This window comes from Trichosurus vulpecula, chromosome 3, assembly GCF_011100635.1.
Source record: "Trichosurus vulpecula isolate mTriVul1 chromosome 3, mTriVul1.pri, whole genome shotgun sequence".
Taxonomy (NCBI): domain Eukaryota; kingdom Metazoa; phylum Chordata; class Mammalia; order Diprotodontia; family Phalangeridae; genus Trichosurus; species Trichosurus vulpecula.
In genome coordinates this window covers 340,823-366,231 of record NC_050575.1, presented here as the reverse complement: position 1 = coordinate 366,231, position 25,409 = coordinate 340,823, and the positions used below count along the sequence as shown (strand labels likewise).

The following is a 25,409-nucleotide window of genomic DNA, read 5'->3' as shown; positions in this document are numbered from 1 at the left end:
CCCATATGCCACCTAGTGCTCCTTGTCATTTAACTGCACCTGTTCCCACAGTGGCTAGTTGAAATTAATTAAGGTTGAGTATAGAAATAGAGTTAACCTTATAAAAATGATTCTCTTGAAACCGTCTGATAGAGTAATAAACATTTATTTAGTGTTTATTGTATATCCAATTCTATGCTAGACCCTGTTGAGGATACAGAATTTTAAGAAATGATTCTTAAAATATCAGGCATTTATTATCTTGTTTAAGAGACTAGACTAATTTTTATGAAATCATCAGAGAAAAGTTAAATAGAAATGAAGTTATGAAATTATCATATCAAGTGCTATATGGTATGTACGAAAAACAGCTAAAAATGGCTGCTACTAAGAAAATAGCCTTGATAAAGCCATTCATTTCTTTCTGCTACCTAGTTTTTACTACTTCTATTTAATACAAACAAAGAAAGTTGAGGGTGCTCCTTCTAGAAGTTTACAGGAGATGGAATGTTTTTCTCAGCTATGGTTGTGATTAGTATAGTTTAATTGCAATTTTTCACCTTTTTTCCCCTGATTTGTTAGGAAACACAGCACTAACTTATGCTTGTGCTGGGGGATTTGTGGACATTGTGAAAGTGCTGCTGAAAGCAGGAGCTAATATAGAGGATCACAATGAAAATGGACATACCCCCTTAATGGAAGCAGCCAGTGCTGGTCATGTGGAAGTTGCTAGAGTTCTCCTGGAGTATGGGGCAGGCATCAACACTCACTCAAATGAATTCAAAGAGAGTGCACTTACACTTGCATGTTATAAAGGTAAGTGCTACTATATATTACATGATAGGTTTAGTGGTGGCAGGGTTTTTAATGTCAAAAATTAAAATATCCCTGCTGAACACAATATGTGATGCTGCTTATATTCTTAGTTATGTGGTGACTATGACTGGAATTAGTTTTCGGTTTTTTTTTTTAACCTACTTCTCAAATTCTCTAATATTCAGGGAATCCCAGTTTGATTTTTATGTTCACTGGTTTCATATAAGAGTTAAAACTTATCAAAGTATGATTCTTTGTTATAGTACTTTTACTTTGATCTTAAAAAACCCCAATTTCCGTTGATAGGCTATGAGATCCATGATAATGGATAATCAAATTTAGAAGATTGCCATTGTTTTAAATGGAATTCTGTATAAGTTACTTATATTTACATTTTTAGATTATGGTATAATTTGAGCTGGAACCCTTGTAACAAATATATGTAGTCAATTAAAACGAGTTTCCTTATTGGCCCTATCTGAAAACTATGTCTCATTATGTACCCTGTGTCCACTTTTCTCTCAGGGTGGGGGTGGGGTGGTGCTTCATGAGAGGTCCTCTGGAGTCATGGTTTGATCAGAATTTTTAAGTCTTTCAAAGTTGTGTCTTTTTACAGTGTTGCTTATTATATAAATTGTTCTTATTCTGCACACTTCCCTGTATCAGTCTTCCCAATTTTCACTGAAAACCATCCCTTTCATCATTTCTTCTAACATAATAGTATTTCATTACATTCATATTCTATAATTTGTTCAGCTATTCCTCAGTTGGTAAGCATTCCTTTAGTTCTTTGATACTACAAAAAGAGCAGCTATGAATATTTTTGTATAGATACGACCTTTTCCTCATTCTTTGATTTCTTTGGGATATAGGCCTACATAGTAGTGATATTATTGGATCAAAGTTATAGTTTAGTAACTTTTTGAGCATAGCTCCAAATTATATTTCAAAATGATCCGACTAATTTGTAGCTGTACCTACAATGCCTCAATATGTGCCTGTTTTTCTGCAGCTGTCTTTTCTCTAGCAAATGTCATTTTCATTTTTTGGTTGGTTTTGCCAGTCTGATGGGTGTGAGGTGAAACCACAGAGTTGCTTTAATTTACATTTCTCTAATTCTTATTCAAAGCACTTTTTTTATATGGCTGTCAGTAGCTTGGATTTCTTCCTTTGAAAACTGACCATATCCTTTGATCATTTATCAGTTGGAGAGAATGACTCTTAATGTTACATATCTTTGAATGGCGTTAGTTTTTCATATTTAATTTAAATATTTCTGACACGATGAATGAGTGAATCATAGAAAGCATCAAAACATGAAGAATGCTGTTACTTCTTCAATGGTGAGCAAGACTTTTAAGAAAAACCCACCATCAGTGCATGTCAGCTTTCATAAAATCTTGTCCTTGGTGTTTCAATTTTTGACTGTAAAAAGAGTATTTTACAAGCTTTCATAGTCATGAAAGAAAATTGTGGAACACCTTAATAGGAAACTCTTTGGCAGTTATTTCTTTTAAAGCATTGTTTTAAAATATTGTGTATTTTTTTTTGAAGGCCATTTAGATATGGTTCGTTTTCTGCTTGAAGCTGGTGCAGATCAAGAACACAAAACTGATGAGATGCACACAGCTCTAATGGAGGCCTGCATGGTAATGATTTTTGAGTTGAATTCATTTACTCTTTTTGAGGGGAGAAGAGAAAAATACATTTATTTTTAACCTTTCAGGATTTAGGAAACAGACTTTAGTTTCTAAAATTCGTTACTTTAGTTCTAAGCAAAGTTTAGTTGATTCAGCACCCATAAGAGGTTGACAGTTTATAGGTGAAGTGCCAACTCTGGCCTGCCCACTTATTTTTTTTTTTCTATTTTCATGGGCTAAGAATGATTTTGACATTTAAAAATACAGTGACACTTCATTCTAAAATGTAAAAATCATTATCAGCTTGGTGGATACAAAAGCTATTGGCATAGATGAATCAAGGAAGAGATCAGTGGCACAACTAAACCTAAAGGCATTAATATGTTTAGGTTCATAAATAGTGTGTTGTGGGTTGGGGCAGGAGTTAGCAGATAAACTTTTCTAACTAATAGGTAATCAAGAATTGACTATAATCTAAGCAACTGGTAAAAATCACTTTTGTTTTTTCATAACACTAGAATCATATAAACATTTTTTAAAATCCCTTAAGACTTAAGGTTGGGTTTCCAAGGCCTTGGATTCTTGCTGGAACTGTACTCAGATTATGTTGTTGGAAAGTTATTTTGTTTTTTAAATTACCACTTAGTGGGTTTCTTTGTAATTTTATTATCATAGAAGGCCAGGAGCCATGGTTGCTGATATGGGGAGAGGGATAGATGATGCATTTTAAAAAAAAATTTTTTTTCTTTTTAGTCAGTAATTTAATTGATTAGAAAGGACTTATATGAAATAATTCTTAGGTAAAATCTGTTATTTTAATTGAGTTTTGTGCTATTTTCTTGGACTGTCTTTAGGTGCAGTTGATCTCATTTTGGCCAGTATTAAATTCAAGTCACAAATATTGATTAAAAGTTTATTGTGCTAGACACTAAGAAAGGAAGTAACTGAGTTTAAGAACATGTAGACATGGTTCCTACTCTTCATGGAGTTTACAGACTAGAGAGGGATAAAACTTAGGGCAGAAGTGTATAATAGGGTACACACGTGTAAAACTTGGCATCTGCAGTAATCATAGTACATTTGAGCAGGAATTAGAATCTGAAGGAGAGGAAATTGTAAGGGTAAAGTTGGAAAATGGAGTATCAGTGTTAAAACATTTTGTCACTAATTGCCATTGTCTAAGCACATTTGTTTACGGTGCAATTGATTACAAGTGATTAATACTTTAATTTTATATGTATTTGAGAAATAGAGTTAATCTCCAAGTCAGATTTGTCCCATAACAGCAGACTGTTTCACCAGGGGAAATGTATGGGACTGCTTTGAGCCACAAGAGGATTTCCCTTAATGATATAATCTCCAGTGGCAATAGCTTCATAGAAATCAACTGTGGTGGTGGTGGTTTTCTTTTTTTTGGTGGGGAGGTTGGGGGCAAGTCTTTGCTTTTAAAATTTTTCACATGACGTTTTCTGCACTTTATTATATGATACCTGTCTGTGAAATTAGAGTGATTCTTACTAAACTCCTAGGCTTATGATTTGGCAAGATTAAAAACCATTATGTGCTACATGGTTTCTAAATTATCTTGAAGTATCCTTGGCTACTATGTCTTCTGTTACACGTTGTTTTCAGAAGCATGCTCAGGTTAATATTGTTTGCATTTGATGGTATATCTTTCTATGTCATCAGTCCTAATTCTTTAAAGAAATTATTGGGTTAATGCAAAAATTGGGATATATCAAATATGTAATTGGCACACACACAGCTGAGAATTTTGAGCTTGATATAACTGATAGTATGAATCTAAGATAATGTTCTTTTTTCCTCCCTTTTCTTCTTCCTTCTCTCTTTCTATCAATTTCTTGCTTCCTTTCCCTACTGTCAACATAAAACCTATAAAAAATTTTTTCTCTTGCTCCTGAAAATTCTACAGGATGGACATGTAGAGGTAGCACGTCTGCTTTTGGATAGTGGTGCTCAAGTGAATATGCCTGCAGATTCCTTTGAGTCCCCACTAACATTAGCAGCTTGTGGTGGACATGTTGAGTTGGCAGCTTTACTGATAGAAAGGGGAGCAAATCTTGAGGAAGTTAATGATGAAGGTTATACTCCCTTGATGGAAGCTGCTCGTGAAGGCCATGAAGAGATGGTGGCACTCCTGTTAGCACAAGGTAGGAAAATTTGACCTCTGTTCTTTTCCTCGAGTTGGTTTGGATGTCTTATTCGAGAATGTTAAACCAGATCATTTTTAAGTTTCCTTCCAGCTTTATATCCTATGAACATATTCTGTTATTGCTAAATTTTATTTTATCACATAACTTTGTTATATATCAATGCAAAAATATTTATTTGCGTTGGCAACAAACTAAATATAACAAAAGTAAAGAAGGCAGAAGTGAATATCTGAATTTTTGTGAATATATTTTTGGAAATTTTGGTAACCAATTTGATCTATCTATATGGCTACCCTAGGAGCAAATATAAATGCACAGACAGAAGAAACACAAGAAACTGCTCTTACTTTAGCATGCTGTGGAGGATTCTCTGAAGTAGCTGATTTCCTAATTAAGGCTGGGGCTGATATAGAACTCGGGTGCTCAACACCGTTAATGGAGGCTGCTCAAGAAGGACACCTCGAGTTAGTTAAATATTTGCTGGCAGCAGGTATGTGAATTATTTTAAAATGCAAAAAAGGACATTAGATTGCGTGGCTAATTTTTTTAATGAATTTTAACCTTGTTAGTGGGTATTCCTTCCATCAACAGAGATCACAACCCTTTTATAACAAAATAGATGATCTTTGAGAATTGCTGAGGCCAAATAATTTATGACTGCAGTCAGCCTAGTAATGAACCTTTCCAAGTTACTTAGTCTAATCCTTTGAAAATGGACAGATTGCACCTTAGCAGTCCCATGCTTTAAGCTTTTCCATATCAGTTTATTATCTGCTAGAGCTTGTCTTATCCTCCACAGGCAGAACCTTTGAGAAGCAAAGGTCACTCCATGCCAAAATGAGCCATCATCATAGGAGGACTTGATTATGGAACAGTCACATTTTAAAAGAATCGTTAGACTCCTTGTAAAGTTTTCTAACTGTAAAGTACTATATGAACACTGAGCTATTTACTATTTATGATTTGTACTCAAAAAGTGTTTCTTGTTGAACGCACTCTTTCTATTATGTGGTTATTGATCTCTGAATCAAGAATAGTAGCTACCACCATTACCATGTCCATTCTACAAATAAGCATGATGTTAGAGTTCTCTTGATTCTGTTTATTCTCTGGCTATCCATAAGACTTACAGAATGGGAACAACTAATTTATATGCATTTTTGTCCTCTTTGGCTGGAGGAACATCAAAATGATTTGTAAATTTTATACTGTTTTGCAGTAATCACCCATTTATGTCGCTCGTTTTTCAGATTGATAATTTGAAATAGCATAGACACGTTTCTGAACACATGCATGTTATATTTGGGTTTTTAGAGTAGCAAGGTAATATTAGGGGTAATTTATTTACATGTACATTAGATACCTGATTGTGAGAAATGATATATGTAAGTCTGAATAACTCACATTCTGGCAGGTTGGTTGCAAATAAGACTTTTGTAAATTAAGAAAATAACAAGTATCATTCATCCAGTAAACTTTTAAGGAAATGCTATGATAATTTTGGTGATAGCTTTAGTTAGTACAATCAATCCACAGCTTTTTTTTTTTTTTTTGCTTTGAAAAATTCATTGAAATTAAACTAGGAAAAGTTAATATTTTGGATTATGCTTCATATTTTGAGCTAATGATCAAACCAGTCGTGAAAGTTTACTAATGTCTTCCCTTTGACAGGTGACCATAAGCACTCACACACTATTAATCAGTGTATATATGCATTATTTGGCCTCTTTCCCTGCTGTATTCACTGGGCTGTGAGAAGAATGATCCGTATTCTTAAGTGCTGTTCAGCCATTTTCTCTATTGTCATCTTCTCATCTGCTTATTTTAAGCTTAATTATTCTTGGGTATTTATTTATGCTTACCTATTTTGCATCATTTGAGAATATGGTCCCTAGTCATGTAGCAAAGTACATAAGATTTATTTTATTTATACCACTTGGATGATTTTTTTTTAAATGAGGAAAATAAACATATTTTGAAAGTACAATGCAATTCTTTAATTTTACCAGATTTAAGAATTGAGTGATAAAGTGCTTTTCCTTTGTCATTTAGGGGCTAATGTTCATGCCACGACAGCAACAGGAGACACAGCTCTGACCTATGCTTGTGAAAATGGTCATACTGATGTTGCAGATGTATTACTTCAAGCAGGGGCTGACTTAGTAAGATAAAATTACTTTTGTGTTTTTTTTATATGGGAAGTGATCATGTTTATATTTTCCTTTACAGAAACAGTACTGAAATTCTGGCTTGCGTGTTTTATATGAATAATGTTGTCAGACAACTTTTCTGTCTACCATGCATGTGTGCTGAGTGGGTGTGTCAAAGTGTGTAATATTGAAGGGGCAGGTACCTTAGTTATTGACATTAACTAAGTTTCTTCTGTTGCTTTATGACTTTTCCAGCTTCCCTCAGTAAAATATACCACAGATTCACTGACATGCGCAGAAGTAGTCTTAGAAATACCTTTGTGTGGCGTGTTACTTTTGTTTTTCAGATCCCAGAAAATTAAGTTTTAAATAGCTTATTGTCTCTGAATGATTAATATGAAAACAGAGCCTTTGTTTCCTCTTAACAATTTTTATTGCTATTTATGTCCTGATCTTCCAAATTAGAAGGCAGACCCAGATGTAGTAAAAAAACAAACAAACCTATAGGTTATTATTAACTTCATTTTTACTCATTCCACTACACTTTGAGAAAATAAGCTTTATGAGCATCCTTTAAAGTTGTCAAGTGATATGTAGCATTTCTTCCAGATCCCAACTCTGTATACTTCTGCATAAGACCACTCAGATGTACGTAAGAGTTAACATTCAATTTTCATGACTTGTCTTTAGAACTTTGAAATACTCTTGATGCATTCTTAATTGTGTTCAACTAAACTTTTTAGGAATTCAGTTGAAAAACAAAATAGCTCAGTGACTACTTATTTTGTAACATTTTCTTTCAAAACAGTATACCACCAAAAAAATAGGATTATGATAATATAACTATTTCTAAAAATAATTAAAGGACTTAAAGGTACTTAGCAATCATTCATGTCCATAGAGACTTTACTCTGTAAATTAAAATCTGCAGGCAGCCCCCAGTTTAAAATAAAACAAAACTGCTAGCAATACTTTGCTTTTGATGATAATATTAAATGATTTGTTATGGGAATCAGATTATTTTTATCACCTTTTTAACATCTCCCTCCTCTTTCAAAGTATTACTTCTGTAGATTGTACAGGAAAATGGGAGCTAAAGTATTTATCATTTGATGGAAGAGGATTTAGGTATAGGTCAAAAGTTTATAGATACTCTCATAAAAGTTTAACTCTTGCCTTCTAAATTTTTAATCTAGAATATCTCAACCATACCTCTTTTACATGGGAGAGTATTGTATCTTTTATGTATGTTCTAAGGTATTTTTTTTTAAATCTCAGCAACGTTAAGAGGAATTTTAAGGTGTAGCAAATCTCACAAACTTCAATTAGTTGATGGAAAACCTAGTCTGAGTTAGTGAAAAATGCAAGTCAGAAAGTATGATTCTGTTATTTTCTGGAGAAGCATAGTATAGGGCAAGGTGTGCTCAGGAGACTTGACTTTTATCAGCTTTATATATTATTCAATGTGTGATGCTAGACATTTCATTTCTCTTGTGGGTACTTCATCTGTAAAATGAAGGGGGTTTGATCTCCAAGATTCCTTATAGTTTTGAAATTCTGTTTTAATGTATATTAACTGCAATAAAGTTATAATGTTGACTCTGTGTTTCAATAACTAATGAATAGATAAAAGAATGATATTTAAGAATATTTAGAATTTTGGAAAAGTGAGAATATTTGTTATTAGCTGCTTTTAATGTAGTCAGAGTTGTTTAACTTGAAATATACTTAATATAGTTTTAAGTTTTAGTGACTTCAGAAATATAAATGTTACAAATCTATTTTTTTAAAAATACTTGAAAGATTATTTAGATTTTTAAAATATTGATGTTATTAAATTTAAAATAATCACCATCTTGTGCTATAATCACTCTAGCTGATTTTCAAAATTTATAAAAACTTTCGTCATCATTTCTCAATGTTTAAAAAGGTTACATTTGCAGCCCCTTATGTTAAGATCTTCCATAGAATAAGGTTTTAATCTATACATGACATTTTTCATATTACCTTGCAAGAAAAAAAAATCTAATGGCTGTAGAACAAGTGACAGTCCAAGAAAGTCATGTGTGATGCATAGCTTTATCTTGTTAAAATTAAAATAAAAATTTACTATTCAAAATTCACAAAACTAAGTGTAAAATACATTTAGATAATTGAATTTTCAAATGGGGGTGGGGTGGGATATGTGTGTAGCATTTATGCTGTAGGAGTTATTGGAGCTTAAAACTGCACCAGGAAGAACACCCTGTATTTAAGAAGGGCTTAGATAAATTTTAAGAAGTAGAGAGCTGTTCGTAAAGAAATTAAGGGTGTTTAGGGTATAACTCTAGCCTTTTAAGGTTGAGGGTATAGAGGGCAACTGTTTTATCCTCCCACAAAATATTGTTTGGTTTGGTTCTCAGAATATTGAACTCTGGTTCTTACTCAGTGAGAATAATTTCTTAATGTCTTAAAATGATTTTTCCTTGCAAAAACCTGGCCATATTTTGAACCATTTCTTTGTTAGTGGAAGGTATGCCCAGCACACATTTAAAAATGTTAAGAATTCCTTATTTAATAGAATCTGCACTAATTAAATATTACTGTTCTTTTTAGTTATACATGATATAATCTTTTTGGAGGCGCTCTCTTGGGGGGTGTTAATTTGTGTTTATTTCTAAGAAGGGTATTCTATCAGTGTCAGAACATTTAGGTTTGTTTAATAAGACAAGCTACAGGAAGTTTACATGAATTTCAAATATTGAGTTACATTTTGAATCTTCCTAAAGTCCTGCTCTGGTTTTGTTATGGAGGTGACTCTAGGATACTCAAAGGCAATACCTGCAGAGCACAAAAGTTGGGCAGGTCCTGTCTAACTGGCTTTGAGTATTGGCGCAGTGATTAGTTATAAATGTTAACTGTTGGAGGATCAGCTTAGTTAAGTTCAAAGAGGTTCATCACAAGTTTGGCAACAGAGTGAGGAACTTTTTGGCCACATCAGCTCTTAAAGACCATCATATAAGCTGTAGATGGGATATACTTTGTATTGGCTGAACACTGAATAAACGAAACCACAGATTATTGTCTATTTAAAATTTTTTATTACATTTTGTCATTAAAACAGGAATGATTCCTTATCTAAGTATGCTTTGCTTTGTTGATATTATTTCTAATCTAATTGCATAAATAAATTGGGCTTATTAAACTGCCTACTAAGATAAAATTGAGACACTTTAATGGTATTTAATTCTAGAAGATACAATACACATAATTTAGAATTCACTTTTAAAAAGGAATTTAGCAGTTTTCTCATCTATTCTAATAAGACAAAATTTCTTTGTAACTGAAAATTGCTGATTTACCTAAATTTGTTTCTTTTAATTCAGGTAGATGAATCTGAAACTTTTGATACACTTCATAATACTGGTACTTAGGCTCTCCTATAGATTAAGTATTTTTTAAAGGTGATAGTAATTTTAATGGTTAAAGAAAAGAATACCTGGCAGGGTAGAATAATAAGTATCCTTTTCTGTGTTACAGTGGCATCTATTATAATGATACTAAATTATACCCTAATGGAAAAAAAAAATCAGTGTTTGAAAAATATTGATGTCATTGCTGAAGACTTCAAGAAGACCATCTCAGAATTACCAAACTGCCCAGTTTAACAATTTCATTCTGAACTAGTTTTAGAGCTTAAAAAAAAAAAGCTTCCCTTGAGATTATTAACCTTAGGCTAACCAGATTTTTCTTCAAGTACTTTTCTAATATCCGTTAGCATTATATTATTGGCCTTTATCTATCATCCAGATATTTTCCTTTATAATGTGGAACATTATACATGCAGTAAAAATTATAGTTGTTAGGTCCCCCCCCCCCCCCCGGCCTCCCTTTTCCTGATAGCATGTTTACCTTTGTTAGGACCAGGTTTGGTTTTTTTTTTATTTGGTGCCCACAGGCAAACAGATGGTCTGAACCTGTCTAAGAGAATTTATATATAAAAAAAAATTACCAACTGCAGACCCTCTAGAATACCTACTCAAGAAGAAACAGTAAAGGACTTTCTTTGGAAGACCCACTTAAATCTGGTTCTGTGAAAAGTGTAGAAGTATTTTGTGAATGCTTAATTTCCCTGAAAATTTGTTATCTAATCTGCTTGACTAAATAATTTCCTTCTTAAACTGAATTTGACAAGTCTCTATTTTAATTTCCATTAACCTTTATTTTCAAGGTATATTTTGGTACTAAAATTTTTTTCTTTGTGAAAAATAGGATAAGTTCATTTTTAATACCCTGACACTCAGGCATTTTAAAATAATGGATCCTGGGGCAGCTAGGTGGCACAGTGAGTAGAGTACCAGCCTTGGAGTCAGGAGGACCTGTGTTCAAATGCGGTCTCAGATACTTGACACACTTACTAGCTGTGTGACCTTGGGCAAGTCACTTAACCCCAATTGCCTTGCGTTCCCCCTCCAAAAAAACAAAAAAAATAACGGATCCTTTCAGAGACTTATCATTTAGTCTCTAGAAGGGCACTAAGAAGGATCCTCCCAAAGGCCTTAGTTCTGATTGTGAGTTTGGACTTCGCCCCGTGGTCACTGTTTTATGCAATCACATTTCCTTGACTAGGGTCACTGATCATGGGTGATATACTTCTCTTTCCCATATAGTTTGTGGAAAAGATGTAATGTATTGATTCAGTTTTCAGCTTGACATGTTAGTTTTAGCATTTAAGCCATTAAACATTAACTGACTTGACTGTATCAGAGAAGTGCTGTAGAAACAGTATATTTGGATTTGGCAAAGCATTCAAGAAGTTCTTTTATGATATTTTTGTGAACAAAATGAAGAAATGTGGTCTTGTTAGAGTAGGTAGATAGATTTGTTTCTGGCTGAATGACCAGTCTGAGTTGTCAGCCTGGAGGGAAATCTGTATTCATACATAAAATCTTGAAGCTAAGATTGCTTTGAGCCAAATGTATTATATATGTGCAAGAACTAATCAAAAAATTACCAGCACTATGTTTTTTAAAACAACTATCTCTGTAGTCATAAGTTATTTTAATGTGATTACTTAATTCTGTGAGTGATTCCAGAGTTTGGATACTGACAAAATAGTCCTAGGAGGCATAACATTTCTATAATAAGGTCCCTTCTATTTTAACTTAATCTTTTTCCTCTTCCTTTATGGAATATTCATTCAATTTAATCTTAGCTTCAGCAAATATTAGCTGTCTCTTTCTGCAGATAGTTTGTTGCATGGTGTTGCATGGAGTTTGGAACTAATTGGTATATCCTTGAACTTGTCCTTCTCTTCCTATATAACTCTCAAACCTTTCTCTTTTAAACTTGTTTACCTTTGCCTCTTCAGGGAATTGTTACCACAAGTTTAGTTTTGTAGCTATCATGGTTGCAGTTATCAGTGAAACTTAGAACTCACACTTAGATTTCCTAGAAGCTTACCACCTTGGGAATGGATGGTTGGTGGGAAAATGAATGCAAGGCTATGATCACTCCTTGCTTCCTGTTCCTACATGTCTGCTCTAGCATTGTTTAGATCTGAAAGAAAGTAAAGCTCTGGAGGCCCGTGAGTTGGATATAGAGTTCATATATGTATACATACTATATAGTTCGTTGGTTTTTCTCTCTTGTGATGAAGTTTAAGAAAAAGGTTAGAACCTGGTATGAAACATTTAGGTGAGAATCCAAATGAGTGGTAATCATTAATCAATTCATTCTTAACTCATTTTACTTTCATAAAATTCACTCAGTTCTTCCTTCACTGAAGTAAAGGTGATCTTTTTACTATTTTGGCTGTCCAGTAATGTTGACCGTAATCTTTGAGAGCTTATAATTTAAAACTTCTTACTTTTATGGAAGTTAATATTATACATATTGCATCAGTGGTGAAACTTGGGTCTTTTTAATAAGTTTTATAGTAACTGATTAGCATCTTCTGAACATTTAAGTTAATCATAGACCATGAATTCGATGGGACTTTTGATTTTTCTTAGGCCGACCTATTTTACTGGTTGAGTTACCTGTTGGCCATTTTCCCAAAACAGTAAGAGCAGATGGTACTTTGGCTATACTGATGACTCTGTACTATTTTCTATGGCAAAAGTGGGGGTTTAATTGGTCTTAAAGACCATCTAGATAAATACAGTTCACTAAGCTTAGTGTTGAGTGCTTTTGTTACAGGTTTTGTGCATAAAATGGACTATTTGGATTTTTCATTTGAGTGAAAAGAAATTCTGAAAAGTTGAATTCTTATTCAAGGCATCTTATAAATTAAAAGTTGTAGGTGTGTGCTAGCTTTCTTTTGAAGGTAGCTCTAGTTTTAGTTTGGAAAGCTTAAGCAATAAGTTCCTGTAGCCTTCCTCTTATCATCATAGTTTCCTTATGCCTTACCTCTCCCCTTCAGGAACCTTCTTCTCAGAATTTATTTGTATTACTCAGCCTGTACTCAACTCAACCAGATGTAAGATACTGACTCTTATTTACTTCCATAGCTTTAGTTGTGTTAGGAGACAAAGGCATTAGTTGATGACTTTCTGTTTATTTCTCCAGAAATATCTAGTAGTTTAGGTTGAAGCTTCTTTGCTAGTATTACTGGACCATTAAAAACATCATATTCTGCTTATAAGTCCGTTGTTTGTAGAGATGAGAATCTTTTAGAGAAGAAATTTAGTTTTATTGATGAACACCTTAAAACACCAATCACTAGGTCTTCATGGCCAGGTGTGATTTTAATTTTTGGAATAAGACCCGTGAGTTCTTCTTTTTCCTTCCGCAGGACAAGCAGGAGGACTTAAAGAAGACTATTTTGGAGGGCATAGAGACGGCCAAGCATCAGGTGAGGGTGGCCTTTGATGCTTGTAAGCTACTACATAAGGAATAGATGCTTGTAGATGACCAGGGCTTTGTATACCTGGATTCCATCCTTGAAGTTAAAGAATTCAATGGGTAGCAAAGGAGACCTCAAAAGAGATAACAGAGTGGAGAGCTACACCTGATACATGTCCCTTTAATATTTCTTCCAGGAGATAGACTTAGAATCTCTCTGAGGAATAAGGATTTATTTAGATAGTTATTTTTAGCTGACCCTTTAGGAGAGAGTTAAGGTTAGTAGGGAGGCCTCAACATTTATTATAAGTTTCACTGATATTTAACTTTTTTCACCTACCATCAGAAATCTAGCTTTTACATGTGTTGTAGCATTATGTTTTTGTATAAGTCTTCAAAAAACTATTTCTCAAGTTTAGTGAAATTTTAACTTTGTTCATACCTACCAAACAGAGACAAGACTTGATTACAGATCTTTCTCATTCCAAGGCCAGCTTTCTATATACTACACCATGCTACCTCCTGAAATTAGTGTCTAAGGCTGATGCATTGTTTGATTTAGGATATTCTGAGCTGCAATAGGGCTAAAATGCCTTTTAGCATCTACACTAAGTCTAGCACACCAGTATGGTGAACCCCTAGGAGTGGGAGAGAGGGTGCCACCAGGCTGCCTAAGGAGAGGCAACCTGGCCCAAATCTGAACTGAGCTGATAGGCAGTGGGGTCGTTGGGCTCAGGATTGCACTTTTAGTCTAGGGATAAGAAAACCCAGTATTTAAAAACAACCACCTGCCCTAAAAGAGGAAATTAATGTCTAAGGAAATAAATGTTTGTATGTCAAGACGTGATCCACAGAGATTTGCTTTAACACCAAAAACTCAGGGTAGATTTTGTGTTTTTCAATACAAATGAGTCTTTCCTCCATAGATTAATTCCTATCTTTTGTCGGGATGTCATTTGCCTTTTAGATCCAGCCATTGTTTATTTTATCATCATACTTTAAAATTTAAATTGTTTTTTAGCATTTAGGTATCAGGGATATGTAGAATAGAAATTGTTTTTTCTTTTATTCAAAAGAAAACTTTTACCTTCACTATGGGATGTGTTCCTAAAATATATAAACTTTAACATAATTTTAAATTGTTTGACTCCTTTCTAGTCCCTAAATTTAAATTCTGTTTGATGCTCTTTGGCTCCATAGTCTTCTGAGGTCTTTCAGATGAGACCATTATTCAGATGTTTTGGAACTGGTCTCTAATAACTATTTATAATATACATGGGTCCATCCTCTGTCATTGTTGAGACCAGTTCTCTTTTGTTAGTTCTTTGAACTATACTCAGTCGTATAGTTTCCTCTGACTAAATTGTGAAACCCGTATATGATAACTCTTCTGTTTGTGCTTTCAGCGTGTGATTTCTAGGCCAAGTGCTAAATGAAATCACTAGAATATCAATTCAGCTTCTACGTGTACCTCAAATATTTTTTTAATGTTTTAAGAAAAAACAGGGTTTTTTTTCCTTGATTATTGTGCATTTTGTTTTAGCAAATCAGGCAGGGATTTCTTAACTTTCCATTCACTCCTCTCATGCTTTGGTAGTATAGTTTTCATAAAAGTTTCTTTAGGTGCCTTAAGAGCTCCACTTCTACAATCATACTGAAGATGTAATCTCTAATTGTTTAAGTCCTGTCAAACCTGTTGGTTAGTCAGCCTAATTTTAGGTTTATAACTTGAAGGATAATACAGATGTTTCACCTTGTTTGTTACTTCAGTAAATTTTTATTAGCTGCCCACTATATGCAATGTAATGCTACCTTTCATTCCATTTTTAATAAGACAGATTTACTTGTTTGATGCCTTTTAGCCATCTCAAGGGTTTTTTTGGTTATAAATATTACTGCAAAGTTTGAATATGCAAACCTATAACTAGAGAACAAAGAATCAAAAGTCATTTATTTCCTAAAGCAGTTCAATTAGGAAAAAAAAATTAATTCAGTTTTACTTTCTGTTCCAAATTCTCTCCCTGCCTCCATTCCTCCCCCACCCTTTGAGAAAGCAAGAAATATAATATTAATTATAAGTAAGAAGTCATGCAAAATATATTTCCACATTTGCCATGTTGATATAAAAAAAAGGAAAAAATATGCTTCAAACTGCATTCTGAGTCTGTCCAGTTTCTGGAGGTAGATAGCATTTTTCATCATGAGTCCTTTGGAACTGTAGTATATCATTGTATTGATCAGCTACATTGTATTGAACTGTCTTTGACAGTTGATTATCTTTATAATGTTTCTGTTACTGTGTAAATTGTACTCCTGGCTCTACTCATTTCACTTTGCATCAAGTAAGTCTCATTTGAGTTTTTCTGAAACCATCCCCTATATCATTTTTTATAGCACAATAGTAGTCCATTACATTCGTATATTATAAGTTGTTCATCTATTCCCCAGTTGATGGGCATGCCCTCACTTTCCAATTCTTTGCCACCACAAAAAAGAATTGCTATAAATATCTTTGTACATATGAATCCTTTTCCTTTTTAAAAAAATCTATATGTATATGCATTTACATATATATAGATATATCTTTAGGGTACAGAGCTAGTAGTGGTATTGGGTCAAAGGGTATGCACGGTTTGTAGATTTTGGGACATAGTTCCAAATTCTTCTCAAGAATGGTTGGACTAGTTAATAGTTCCTCCAACAGTGTATTAATGTACCTCTTTTCCCAGTTCCCCTCCAGCATTTATCAGTTTTCTTTTCTGTCATATTAGCCAATCTGATAGGTACAAAGTAGTACCTCAGAATTGTTTTAATTTGCATTTCTCTAATTATTAGTGATTTAGAACATTTTTTCACATGTTGATAGCTTAGATTTATTCCTCTAAAACTACCTGTTCACATCCCTTGACCATTTAGCAATTAGAGAATGGTTCTTATTCTTATGAATTTCATTCAGTTCCCCATATATTTGAGAAATAAGACTTTTATCAGAGATACTTGCTGCAAGAATTTTTTCCCCCAATTTCCTGCTTGTCTTCTGATTTTGGCTACATTGGTTTTATTTATGTAAAAACTTTAATTTTATGTAATCAAAATTGCAATTAGGAAAAAATATTGACTAGTGAGTGAACCAAATATTCAAACAAATGCCATTTGCAGCTTAACCTAATTAGACATTAAGGATCTTTCTGGATCAAGTACTATGAAACTTTTGGAAAATGCTAAATCTTATAAAATATGCAGCCTGAATTTTAAAGCTATATTAGACTGTGGGTATATTGTAGGCAAAGTAGCAGCATCTTTATGACCTAAGGTTTTCATTTTTTAAATACTATTTTTAGTTCCAGCTTTTCTCTATTCCTTCATCACCTCTACCTCCTTGAGACAGCAAGCATTTCAATATAGGTTTTTCATGTTCAGTCATGCAAAACATATTACCGTATTAGTCATGTTGTGAAAGAAGACAGACCCAAAGGGGGGAAAAATACAGAAAGTGAAAAAATAGTATGCTTCAGTCTGCATTTAGACTCCCATTGGTTCTTCCTCTGGAGGTGGATAGTATTTTTTATCACGACTCCTTTGGGATTGTCTTGGATCATTCTATTCCTGAGAATAAAATAAGTAAGTCACTCACTACTTGATCATAGTACAGCATTGCTATTGTTCTCCTTGACCTAAACTTCTCAAATGCAACCATATTGTTCCTCTAGGAATTTGAGGAGAGAAACAGAGTTCAGGGGTGAGCAATTTCTAATCCTGATAATAAGGAGTATCTTGGGATTTGTCGCTTTATCTTTTAAGTCTCACAGTTGTTGTTTAGTCATTCAGTAGCATCCAATTCCTCAATACTGTCCATGGGGTTTTCTTGGCAAGGATACTGGAGTAGTTTGTCATTTCTTTCTTTGGTGGATTAAGGCAAACAAAGTTAAGTGATGGTCACACGGCTAGTAGTCTCTTGAGGCTGAATTTGAACTCAGGTCTTCCTGACTCCAGGACCAGTGCTCTATTCACTGAGCCATCTAGCTGCCCCAAGTCTTTATGTATCATTTCATAGATGCCATATTTAGCATCTACCTCCTATGTTTGGGTCCCACCGATGGGAATAAATAATTCAGTGTCACCAGTAGTAAATTCTGGCAGTTTTCTTTGACATTTGACTACTGTGTTTGATTTCTTGTTTATTGACTTCTCATGCTCACATGTTTATCCAACAAAAGATAAAACCAAGTCATCAAACTCAAGGTAGGTTTAGCAATGATGCATTTTTGCAGCTGGAGAAAAGTACTATCATAAGGATTATAAAGTAGGTTGCAGTGTGTCAAGGATCAGAATGGGAAAATTAAACAATTCTCCAGACTTTTTTTTCTTGAGTTAGATCTCCAAAATGTGGCTTTATTATTTTATTTTAAATTAATTTTAGGGCATTAGGTATACTCATATTGAAATATAAGAACAAAAGCATATTCCAAAACCAAATATAAATGATTTTGACATTGTCTATAAGTTTTGTCCTCATTTTTGTGGATGATTTAAAGTGACTCCAAATTGCATGATGTACTACAGCAACTAGATGGAGTCAAAACTTTTTTTTCCCTTTTAAATGAAGAGATAAATAATGAACAATTAAGTTAAACCCTTCTTCAAAAAGTGTATTGTAGCCATAAAACGTTTTAGGGTTCACATCTTGTATCTAGTTTTCACTTTGTACTTTCTAGCTACAAGATCAGATAGAGATGCTTTATTGCCAGAGATTTTTCTTAATTTAGATACACAGTCAAATAAAACGAAATAAAAAACTCTGTAACTTTCCTGAAAACTAAGAGATGTTAAATACATGTATAAATACTACAAAATAAGAGGTGAAGTAGGTGTTTTATCACTTCTATGTTGTTTTGTCGATCTAGCAGAATTTATCCCAAAGCTGAAATGTGGTTACCATCTAACAAACACTGCTGTTTATCTTTATCGAAATATTATAGTATCTTAAAGTTTGGATTTCAGAGTCAGAAAGTTCAGTTCAGGTTCAGAAGAGGAACACCAAGTTTGTCTTCATGAATTCTAAGTAAACTAAAGAGTAAGAAGATACGGACACTGGTCAACTTTTCATGGAAATCCCCTAGATTCCAGATGTCATTGCCTGTGTGTATGTGGAATATGAGGTTGAGAAAGACTTTCTTACTTCTTTTGGGGTGACATCCCCCATCATTAATTACAATATAGTTAGAGCAAGCTCATTTTCAATGATATTTAGTCTTGGGCAGCAAGATTGGGAGTTTTCTCGTTCATGACAAGTGCTGGTAAAATTCAATCATTTCTTTGCTACACTGTTTTCTCTCTTGGCTACATAGATATTTCTTTTTTTAAAAAAAAATATTGCTTGTCAGGACTTATTATTCTCTTTCTTCTACATTTCTTCATGATTTACTTGTTTGTTTCTTGGGTTTGACTGGTAAAGACAATGTGGGCTTTTGAAAATTTCAGGCCTTTCTGATTGTCTCGTAAGGCTAAGGTTCCTTTTTTTAATAGGAAATAGTTTAATAGTTTGAGAAATATTTATTATAAGGTAGCTTAGAGTTAGTTGGATGGAATTTTTGGATTAGTTAGAATATGAAATAGATATTTTTTGATGTGCAAAGGTGAGATTTCTGTTACAATGTCATACTGTGTCTTTGTACTTCATTTACTCCTGCTTGTTTTCTGGAATGAGTTGGGTTTGGTAGTAGGGGAGAATCAAGTAGGTAATGCCAAGTGACTTTTAAAAATATGTTTTCCTTAAAGGTCTGGCTATATTTGATACACATGAATTTTGAGATAGTACTGTATATCTAATGGGGGCTTTTGATTAGTTGACACTGATATGTGATTCTTTTTATTATCACAGGAGCATGAATCTGAAGGTGGGAGAACTCCTTTAATGAAAGCTGCCAGAGCTGGTCATTTGTGTACTGTACAGTTTCTTATTAGCAAAGGTAAAGCATTGGCAATTATTCCTAAAACTGTACAAGGTAGTTCTGAATTCTGCTCAAGTGTCAGGATACTTTATTGTCTATTAACAATATAATTTTAAAACCCATAAATTTATTCTATATCTAGTCTTTTTTTAAAAGGAGGTATGTCTAAATTTACTCAGTTTGCATGTAAATTTTGAGCCAGTTAAAAGAAACTGCATCCACAAGGTTCAGTAACATGTCTACAAAAGTTGTCCTACCACAAAGAATTTTGAGTTAGGCAAAATTATCTGTGTGGATCTTCATTGAAGAAGATAACTGGTGAAATCCAAAGCATCTCTCCCTAGGCAGCTCCAGCTGTAGTTACTAAGAGTAGGATAAGGTTGCTTGTCACCTCTTTCTATAACAACTTCTAATCTTTACCACTAATAATGAAATTCATTTAATAAGGACACCTACATTTATTAAAGACTAATAAAAACAGTATCCTATATAAGAGTACCTAAGAGATTGGTGTTTTAGTGAGAATAACATTGCCTTACTAGCTAATACTAGCTTTTTACCATATAGTAGGATATGAAATTAGCATGCTTACACTTAGAAACAGAAGGATTTTGTTTTTAGTACTGCTATTACTTAAAGAAATACTAAAAACAACATTCTTTATATTTCTGTGAACATTTTGATCTAGGACATATTATCTTGCCAGAAAGGTATGATGAGAATCATTTGGAATAGAAGGAAGGTAGGTAGAACATAGGAATACATGTATTTGTTTTCTTTTTAGGTAGTTTATAGATGACACAGCTGCTTTTTTCCATAGTCCAAAAAGCAATATTTAAAGAGTCATTAAAGAAAACTGAAACCTTTTGCAAAGATATTGGCTGCTAAATGACCTCTCCTTCATTTTCTGTTTAATTATACCAGACTGTTCAACAACTCACTTTAAAAATATCTAAAAGTAACTTTAAATATTTGGAGTTTTTTAAACTGTTTTAAAAACAGTCACCAGAGCAGTTAATCGATTTATTGTATAGGATTACATTGCTCTTTAATTTTTTTTCTATTCTTGCTCCTATAATTCCTATTGCTTGCTTCTGAGCCTTAGTTAAATCTTTATATTCTAGTAGGAACCTAAAAATGTTTAGTGATCATTTTGAGAGCTCTAGACAAAAATGCTCCCTTGACGCACAGGATTGATTCAGTTGTAACAAACCTTGGTCTTGTATATTTTCAATTTTGAGAATGTTACTTTCTCTGAGCAGTTCTGACTGATGTTTCATTTTAAAACATGTGGTTTTACTTGAGAAGTCATTTTTTTTATTCATAAAGGTGCTAATGTGAATAGAGCTACAGCTAATAATGATCACACAGTAGTGTCACTGGCATGTGCAGGAGGCCATCTGGCAGTTGTTGAACTACTCTTGGCCCATGGGGCTGACCCTACTCATCGACTCAAGGTATTTTATTTTATGTTTATATGAATTTAGGTCCACTCTGTGCTAGGAACTTGGGTGCTTAATAAATTAATCTAATTTAATATTTGAGTGAGAAGTGCTGTTTCTAAAGTCTATGATTCTGAGATGGTAAATTTATAACAGGTAACTTCATTAATTCTTGATCATGTAATCTTCATATTTTGACTTAAAAAACACACACTAAATTAATTTTGACGGTAATTCTCTTCTTAGGATGGCTCCACAATGCTTATCGAAGCTGCAAAAGGTGGTCATACCAATGTTGTTTCTTATTTGCTTGATTATCCAAACAACATTCTCTCAGTTCCTGCCACAGACATGTCTCAGCTTACCCCACCTTCTCAGGATCAATCTCAGGTAAATTATAAAATTAAGTTTAATTGAGAATATAAATATTATTAAAATTGAATTTATTTTGAGCATAACTACTGTGTTTGTTCTTGTTATGTTGAAATACACATGACTATAAGGTCTTTGACCAGTGTCTTGGTCTATGGTAAATGGACAGTATAGTGCACCCATTCTTTCAGCTGCTTAGTAGAATGATATTTGAGGCATTAATATCTTTTTATTTGTTTCTGAACTTCTTTTATTAACCTAAATTTTTTTTATTCAAAACAAAATTCTCTGGGGGAAAATATAAATGTTGGAGAAAATCTTTGTACTGAGATATGCTTCAAAGATAATATCAATCAAATATTTTCTTAATTTGGGGAGTTTGGCATATTGAAGTCAGTTTTTCTGATTTTGTATCAGCAATTTCACTGTACCTAAATACAAGCTGCTAGGAAGAAAGCTTTCTTCATTTACAACCAAGACATGTGCACAATCTTTAAATGTCATGTATCCTTCAGAAATATTAGTTATCCAGGTGATGTCCAATTTTGCCCATCTAGTAAGTGTTAATTATCTCGATTAATTGTACTAGAAGCACCATTAAAATGGCTCTCAGCAGGTGTTAAGGGCTATTCAAAAAAAATGGAAGGTAACACAGAAACTAATGAAACCTGGACTCTATTTTCTACAATGATTTTTAAATAATGAAATATCAAAAATGAGAATATTTTAAGTTACTTGGATAGAAAATTGACCAACGGTAAGTTAAGCAATAAATATATAACATGTTTCTCAGTGAAAGTTGTACCAAGCCAGGGTGGGGGGTGGGGCATGGGGTGTTGTATGTGTGTGTGAGTGAAAAGTTTTTCATCTTATGGGGAATTAGGATGCTTTGTGGCATCTGAAGCCCATAGAGGATTAAGGATTATATGTGTGGACTACCTACAGCACTTTTCTTAGTTTTGGATTCATTAAGCACTTGTAGAATGAGTAGACTCTTAGGAAACCCTTCCTCTTTGAGGTTAGCATCTTAAGGAAATAAAAACTTGATAATGTGGAGTGTTATGGTTGCAACAAACTGAACTTAAAATGAAGACTCTTAAGGGGAATTGTGAACATATATAAATTTGAATAGTGCTATGTTACCCAAACTGAGATGAGTTTTTTTCTGAGTTGACTTTTTAGGTTCCACGTGTACCAGTGCATGCACTTGCCATGGTTGTACCTCCCCAAGAACCTGACAGAGCTCCTCAAGATAGCTCCCCAACAGTCTTGGGAGTGCAGAAAGGTTAGTATTTGAATTTTTTTTCAGAAATAATAAAATTTTATCATATAGTTTATTGCTGAACTACTTTAATAAACTCTCAGATAGTGTTTTAATCTTACTTGGTATTCAGCATTAAGAGTCATTTCGATGTCGCAGATAGAGAACCTAAGAGTCTGCAAAACCTGGATTCTCATCCTACCTCTATTACATATTGGCTGTATGATTAAAAATCATTTAATCTTTCAGTGCTCCGTGGAACTTGATAATACTGTTAAGTTGGAGAACAATTTGCATTTCTACATTGGTATAAGGAGTTTCCTTCTTAGTTTCCTAAGTAATGACACCCCTGGACACAAAAAAGAAAAAGAAAAGGTAGAAATGTAGGGGAAAAGTAGAAAGAAAAGTAGTAGAAAGTAGAAAAAACATAATGCCAAGAAAAGTAACTGTCTAGTATATAACTGCTAAGCTTAGTTGGATGTTTACTATAAATGAGTTAAACCATTCTTGGTTGATTATACTAAAATTTGTTCGGTATTTTTTCCACTTTTAATTTTTTGGTTAATCAGCTATGTAGTATGATGAAAGAAAAATGCATTATTGATCTTGCATATTCTTAATATTATGAATATGAATTCACCCTGGCAGATGAGAAATTTGAGATTTACTTTCTTTTGCAAGATTGAAATAATGAAGTAGCTTGAATCTGTATATGAATATGTAAACCTAGAAGTTTGACTATGGGAAAATAGATGGATAAATCCAATTAAGTTACAAGAGATGGGATTCTATACACTATTTAAAGAACATGTACTTACGGGCTCTGACATTTATTTGTTTTCTGCAGTGCTTTGCTTCATATGTATAAACTTTCCAATCTTTATCTGTAAATGTGTTGAATGTACTTGTTTGTTATAAGGGAAGGTTCTTTTGAGGAGAGTTATTGGAAGGTAAAAGTAATGTAAAACAAAAAAGGGAAAGAGCATCAGTAAAACATTTTTTAAATGTTATGAGATTTTTCTGAAATAGGTAAAAGTGGTTACATTATAGGATGTTCCAAACTAGAAAAAAAAAATTGTAATCCTGCTTCAGGATATTTGAGGTAATGCCTAGGTGTAGTTTAAAATGTGAAATCATTTTATGTTTTATGAGTAGATCTTACCATTCTGATGATGCCCTAATTTCTTAAGCAGAAAAATAGATATGGGGAGACAGATAGCAACAAAAGAAGATGCTTTTCAAGTCATGTGGATTTTTGTTGTTAGCATAAAGAACTTCAAAAGGTTTGACACGGCTTTTCCGCTTGTATTTGGGAGCACAGGCTTCTTCATCAACCTCCTTTCCAATACTTTGAGTTTTTCCACTTGAACACTGCAGTAATAGAAATTTTTGGAAAATACGTTTTTTACCCAAGTAATAAATTGCAGATCAAATAGAGACTCCATTCATTGCTAGCTGACTGTTTTTAGAGGATTTAAATTGAAATTCCTCTGTATTTTTTAACCACTTAACACATGTTATAGGGGAAAGAACAGTACATTTGGAGTCAGAGGATTTAAGTTCAAATCCTGGCTTTGCCATCTATATGCCCTTGAACAAGGTACTTCATATCTCAGGGCCTCAGTTTCCTCATTTGTAGAAAGGGTTTTGGACTAAATACCTTTTAGTCTCTCTCTAGCTCTAAATCTATGATTGTGACAGAATAGGGTGATTCTATAGTTACTAATCAACTAGGACAACCATTGCTATTAAGAAAAAGACATTTGTATATTGGGAACAAAGTCATCAGAGTGAAAACACAAATAAATTAAAAATGTCCTAAGTATACTTGGAAATGCACACAAGAAAACCTTAGGACGCTGCTGTTGAAAACAAAAGTTTTTCAAAAACTGATGTACATAGAGGTAACCTGATTTTTGCTAGTTCATTGAATCACTTCTTTTGAATAGGAAGTACCACTGCTGAGTTGAATGAAAGTAAAATAGTCTTCCTAGAATGTTCTTTATAAATCACTAAGCCAAAGAAAGTTAATTGTCTCGGTCCTAATGTCTAAGTGTAGGTTCAAGCATAATAATAACCACTTGAGCAAAACAAAACTTTTGATGTTACTTTGTAGTGATCCTGTTATATTCATACATGTAAATGTACCATAGGAAAATGTATTACCAGGAAAAATCATTTGATAGAAAATACATGATGGTAATAGCTTGCACATTCGGAAAAGCTAGCCATATATATTCTTAATTTGGGGAGTTTAGCATATTGAAGTCAGTTTTTCTGATTTGTATCAGCAATTTCACTGTACCTAAATGCAAGCTGCTAGGAAGAAAGCTTTCTTCATTAACAACCAAGACATGTGCACAAGACTGTAAATTGTCTTTTCTCACCTAGTAAAATCCTTTATCTCAGTTTTCTGCACTTTCAGTATCTTCCACTTTTATTACCTGCTTCCCAAAGTGTCTCAAAGGAAGTTAACTTCAGATGATAAAATAGCTCTTTTGTCCACTTTTCCCCCTATTTTAATCAAGTCCATAAATTCCTAGTGTTTTATCTCATCTTCCAGAACGCCCCTTCTGCTCTTCTGTTTTAGGAATCATGCTTTCAAATAATTCTTTTTATGCTTCTTTATCTAGCAATCTGATAGGTTTTAGTATTATCCATGTAATTATCATTTATTCTCTTTTTCACTATTCTTTCACAGTTCATGTTCTTTCTACCCAGGTCCTCTTTTTTCCCCTTATTCCTCTAATTTAATCATTTTTTCCATTCCTTTTCTACCTAAATATTTAGCGCCTAATG

The 25,409-nt window shown here is 33.4% G+C and overlaps 1 protein-coding gene across 9 annotated transcripts in view; it reads left to right on the top strand.

Annotated features, from left to right (window-relative positions):
* LOC118843675 (ankyrin repeat and KH domain-containing protein 1) overlaps positions 1 to 25,409 on the top strand; it is a 119,253-nt gene that overhangs the window by 48,462 nt on the left and 45,382 nt on the right. For 4 of the 9 annotated variants that reach the window (XM_036751419.1, XM_036751418.1, XM_036751417.1 and 1 more), the window contains exons 6-14: positions 562 to 795; positions 2,350 to 2,444; positions 4,369 to 4,606; positions 4,908 to 5,099; positions 6,662 to 6,771; positions 19,466 to 19,553; positions 20,865 to 20,992; positions 21,224 to 21,367; positions 22,532 to 22,634. In XM_036751419.1, coding sequence (XP_036607314.1) covers positions 562 to 795; positions 2,350 to 2,444; positions 4,369 to 4,606; positions 4,908 to 5,099; positions 6,662 to 6,771; positions 19,466 to 19,553; positions 20,865 to 20,992; positions 21,224 to 21,367; positions 22,532 to 22,634 — 1,332 coding nt within the window. Of the gene's footprint in view, positions 1 to 561; positions 796 to 2,349; positions 2,445 to 4,368; positions 4,607 to 4,907; positions 5,100 to 6,661; positions 6,772 to 13,534; positions 13,640 to 19,465; positions 19,554 to 20,864; positions 20,993 to 21,223; positions 21,368 to 22,531; positions 22,635 to 25,409 lie in introns of those variants that run through there. The other 5 variants (XM_036751416.1, XM_036751415.1, XM_036751420.1 and 2 more) reach the window with 3 other exon arrangements.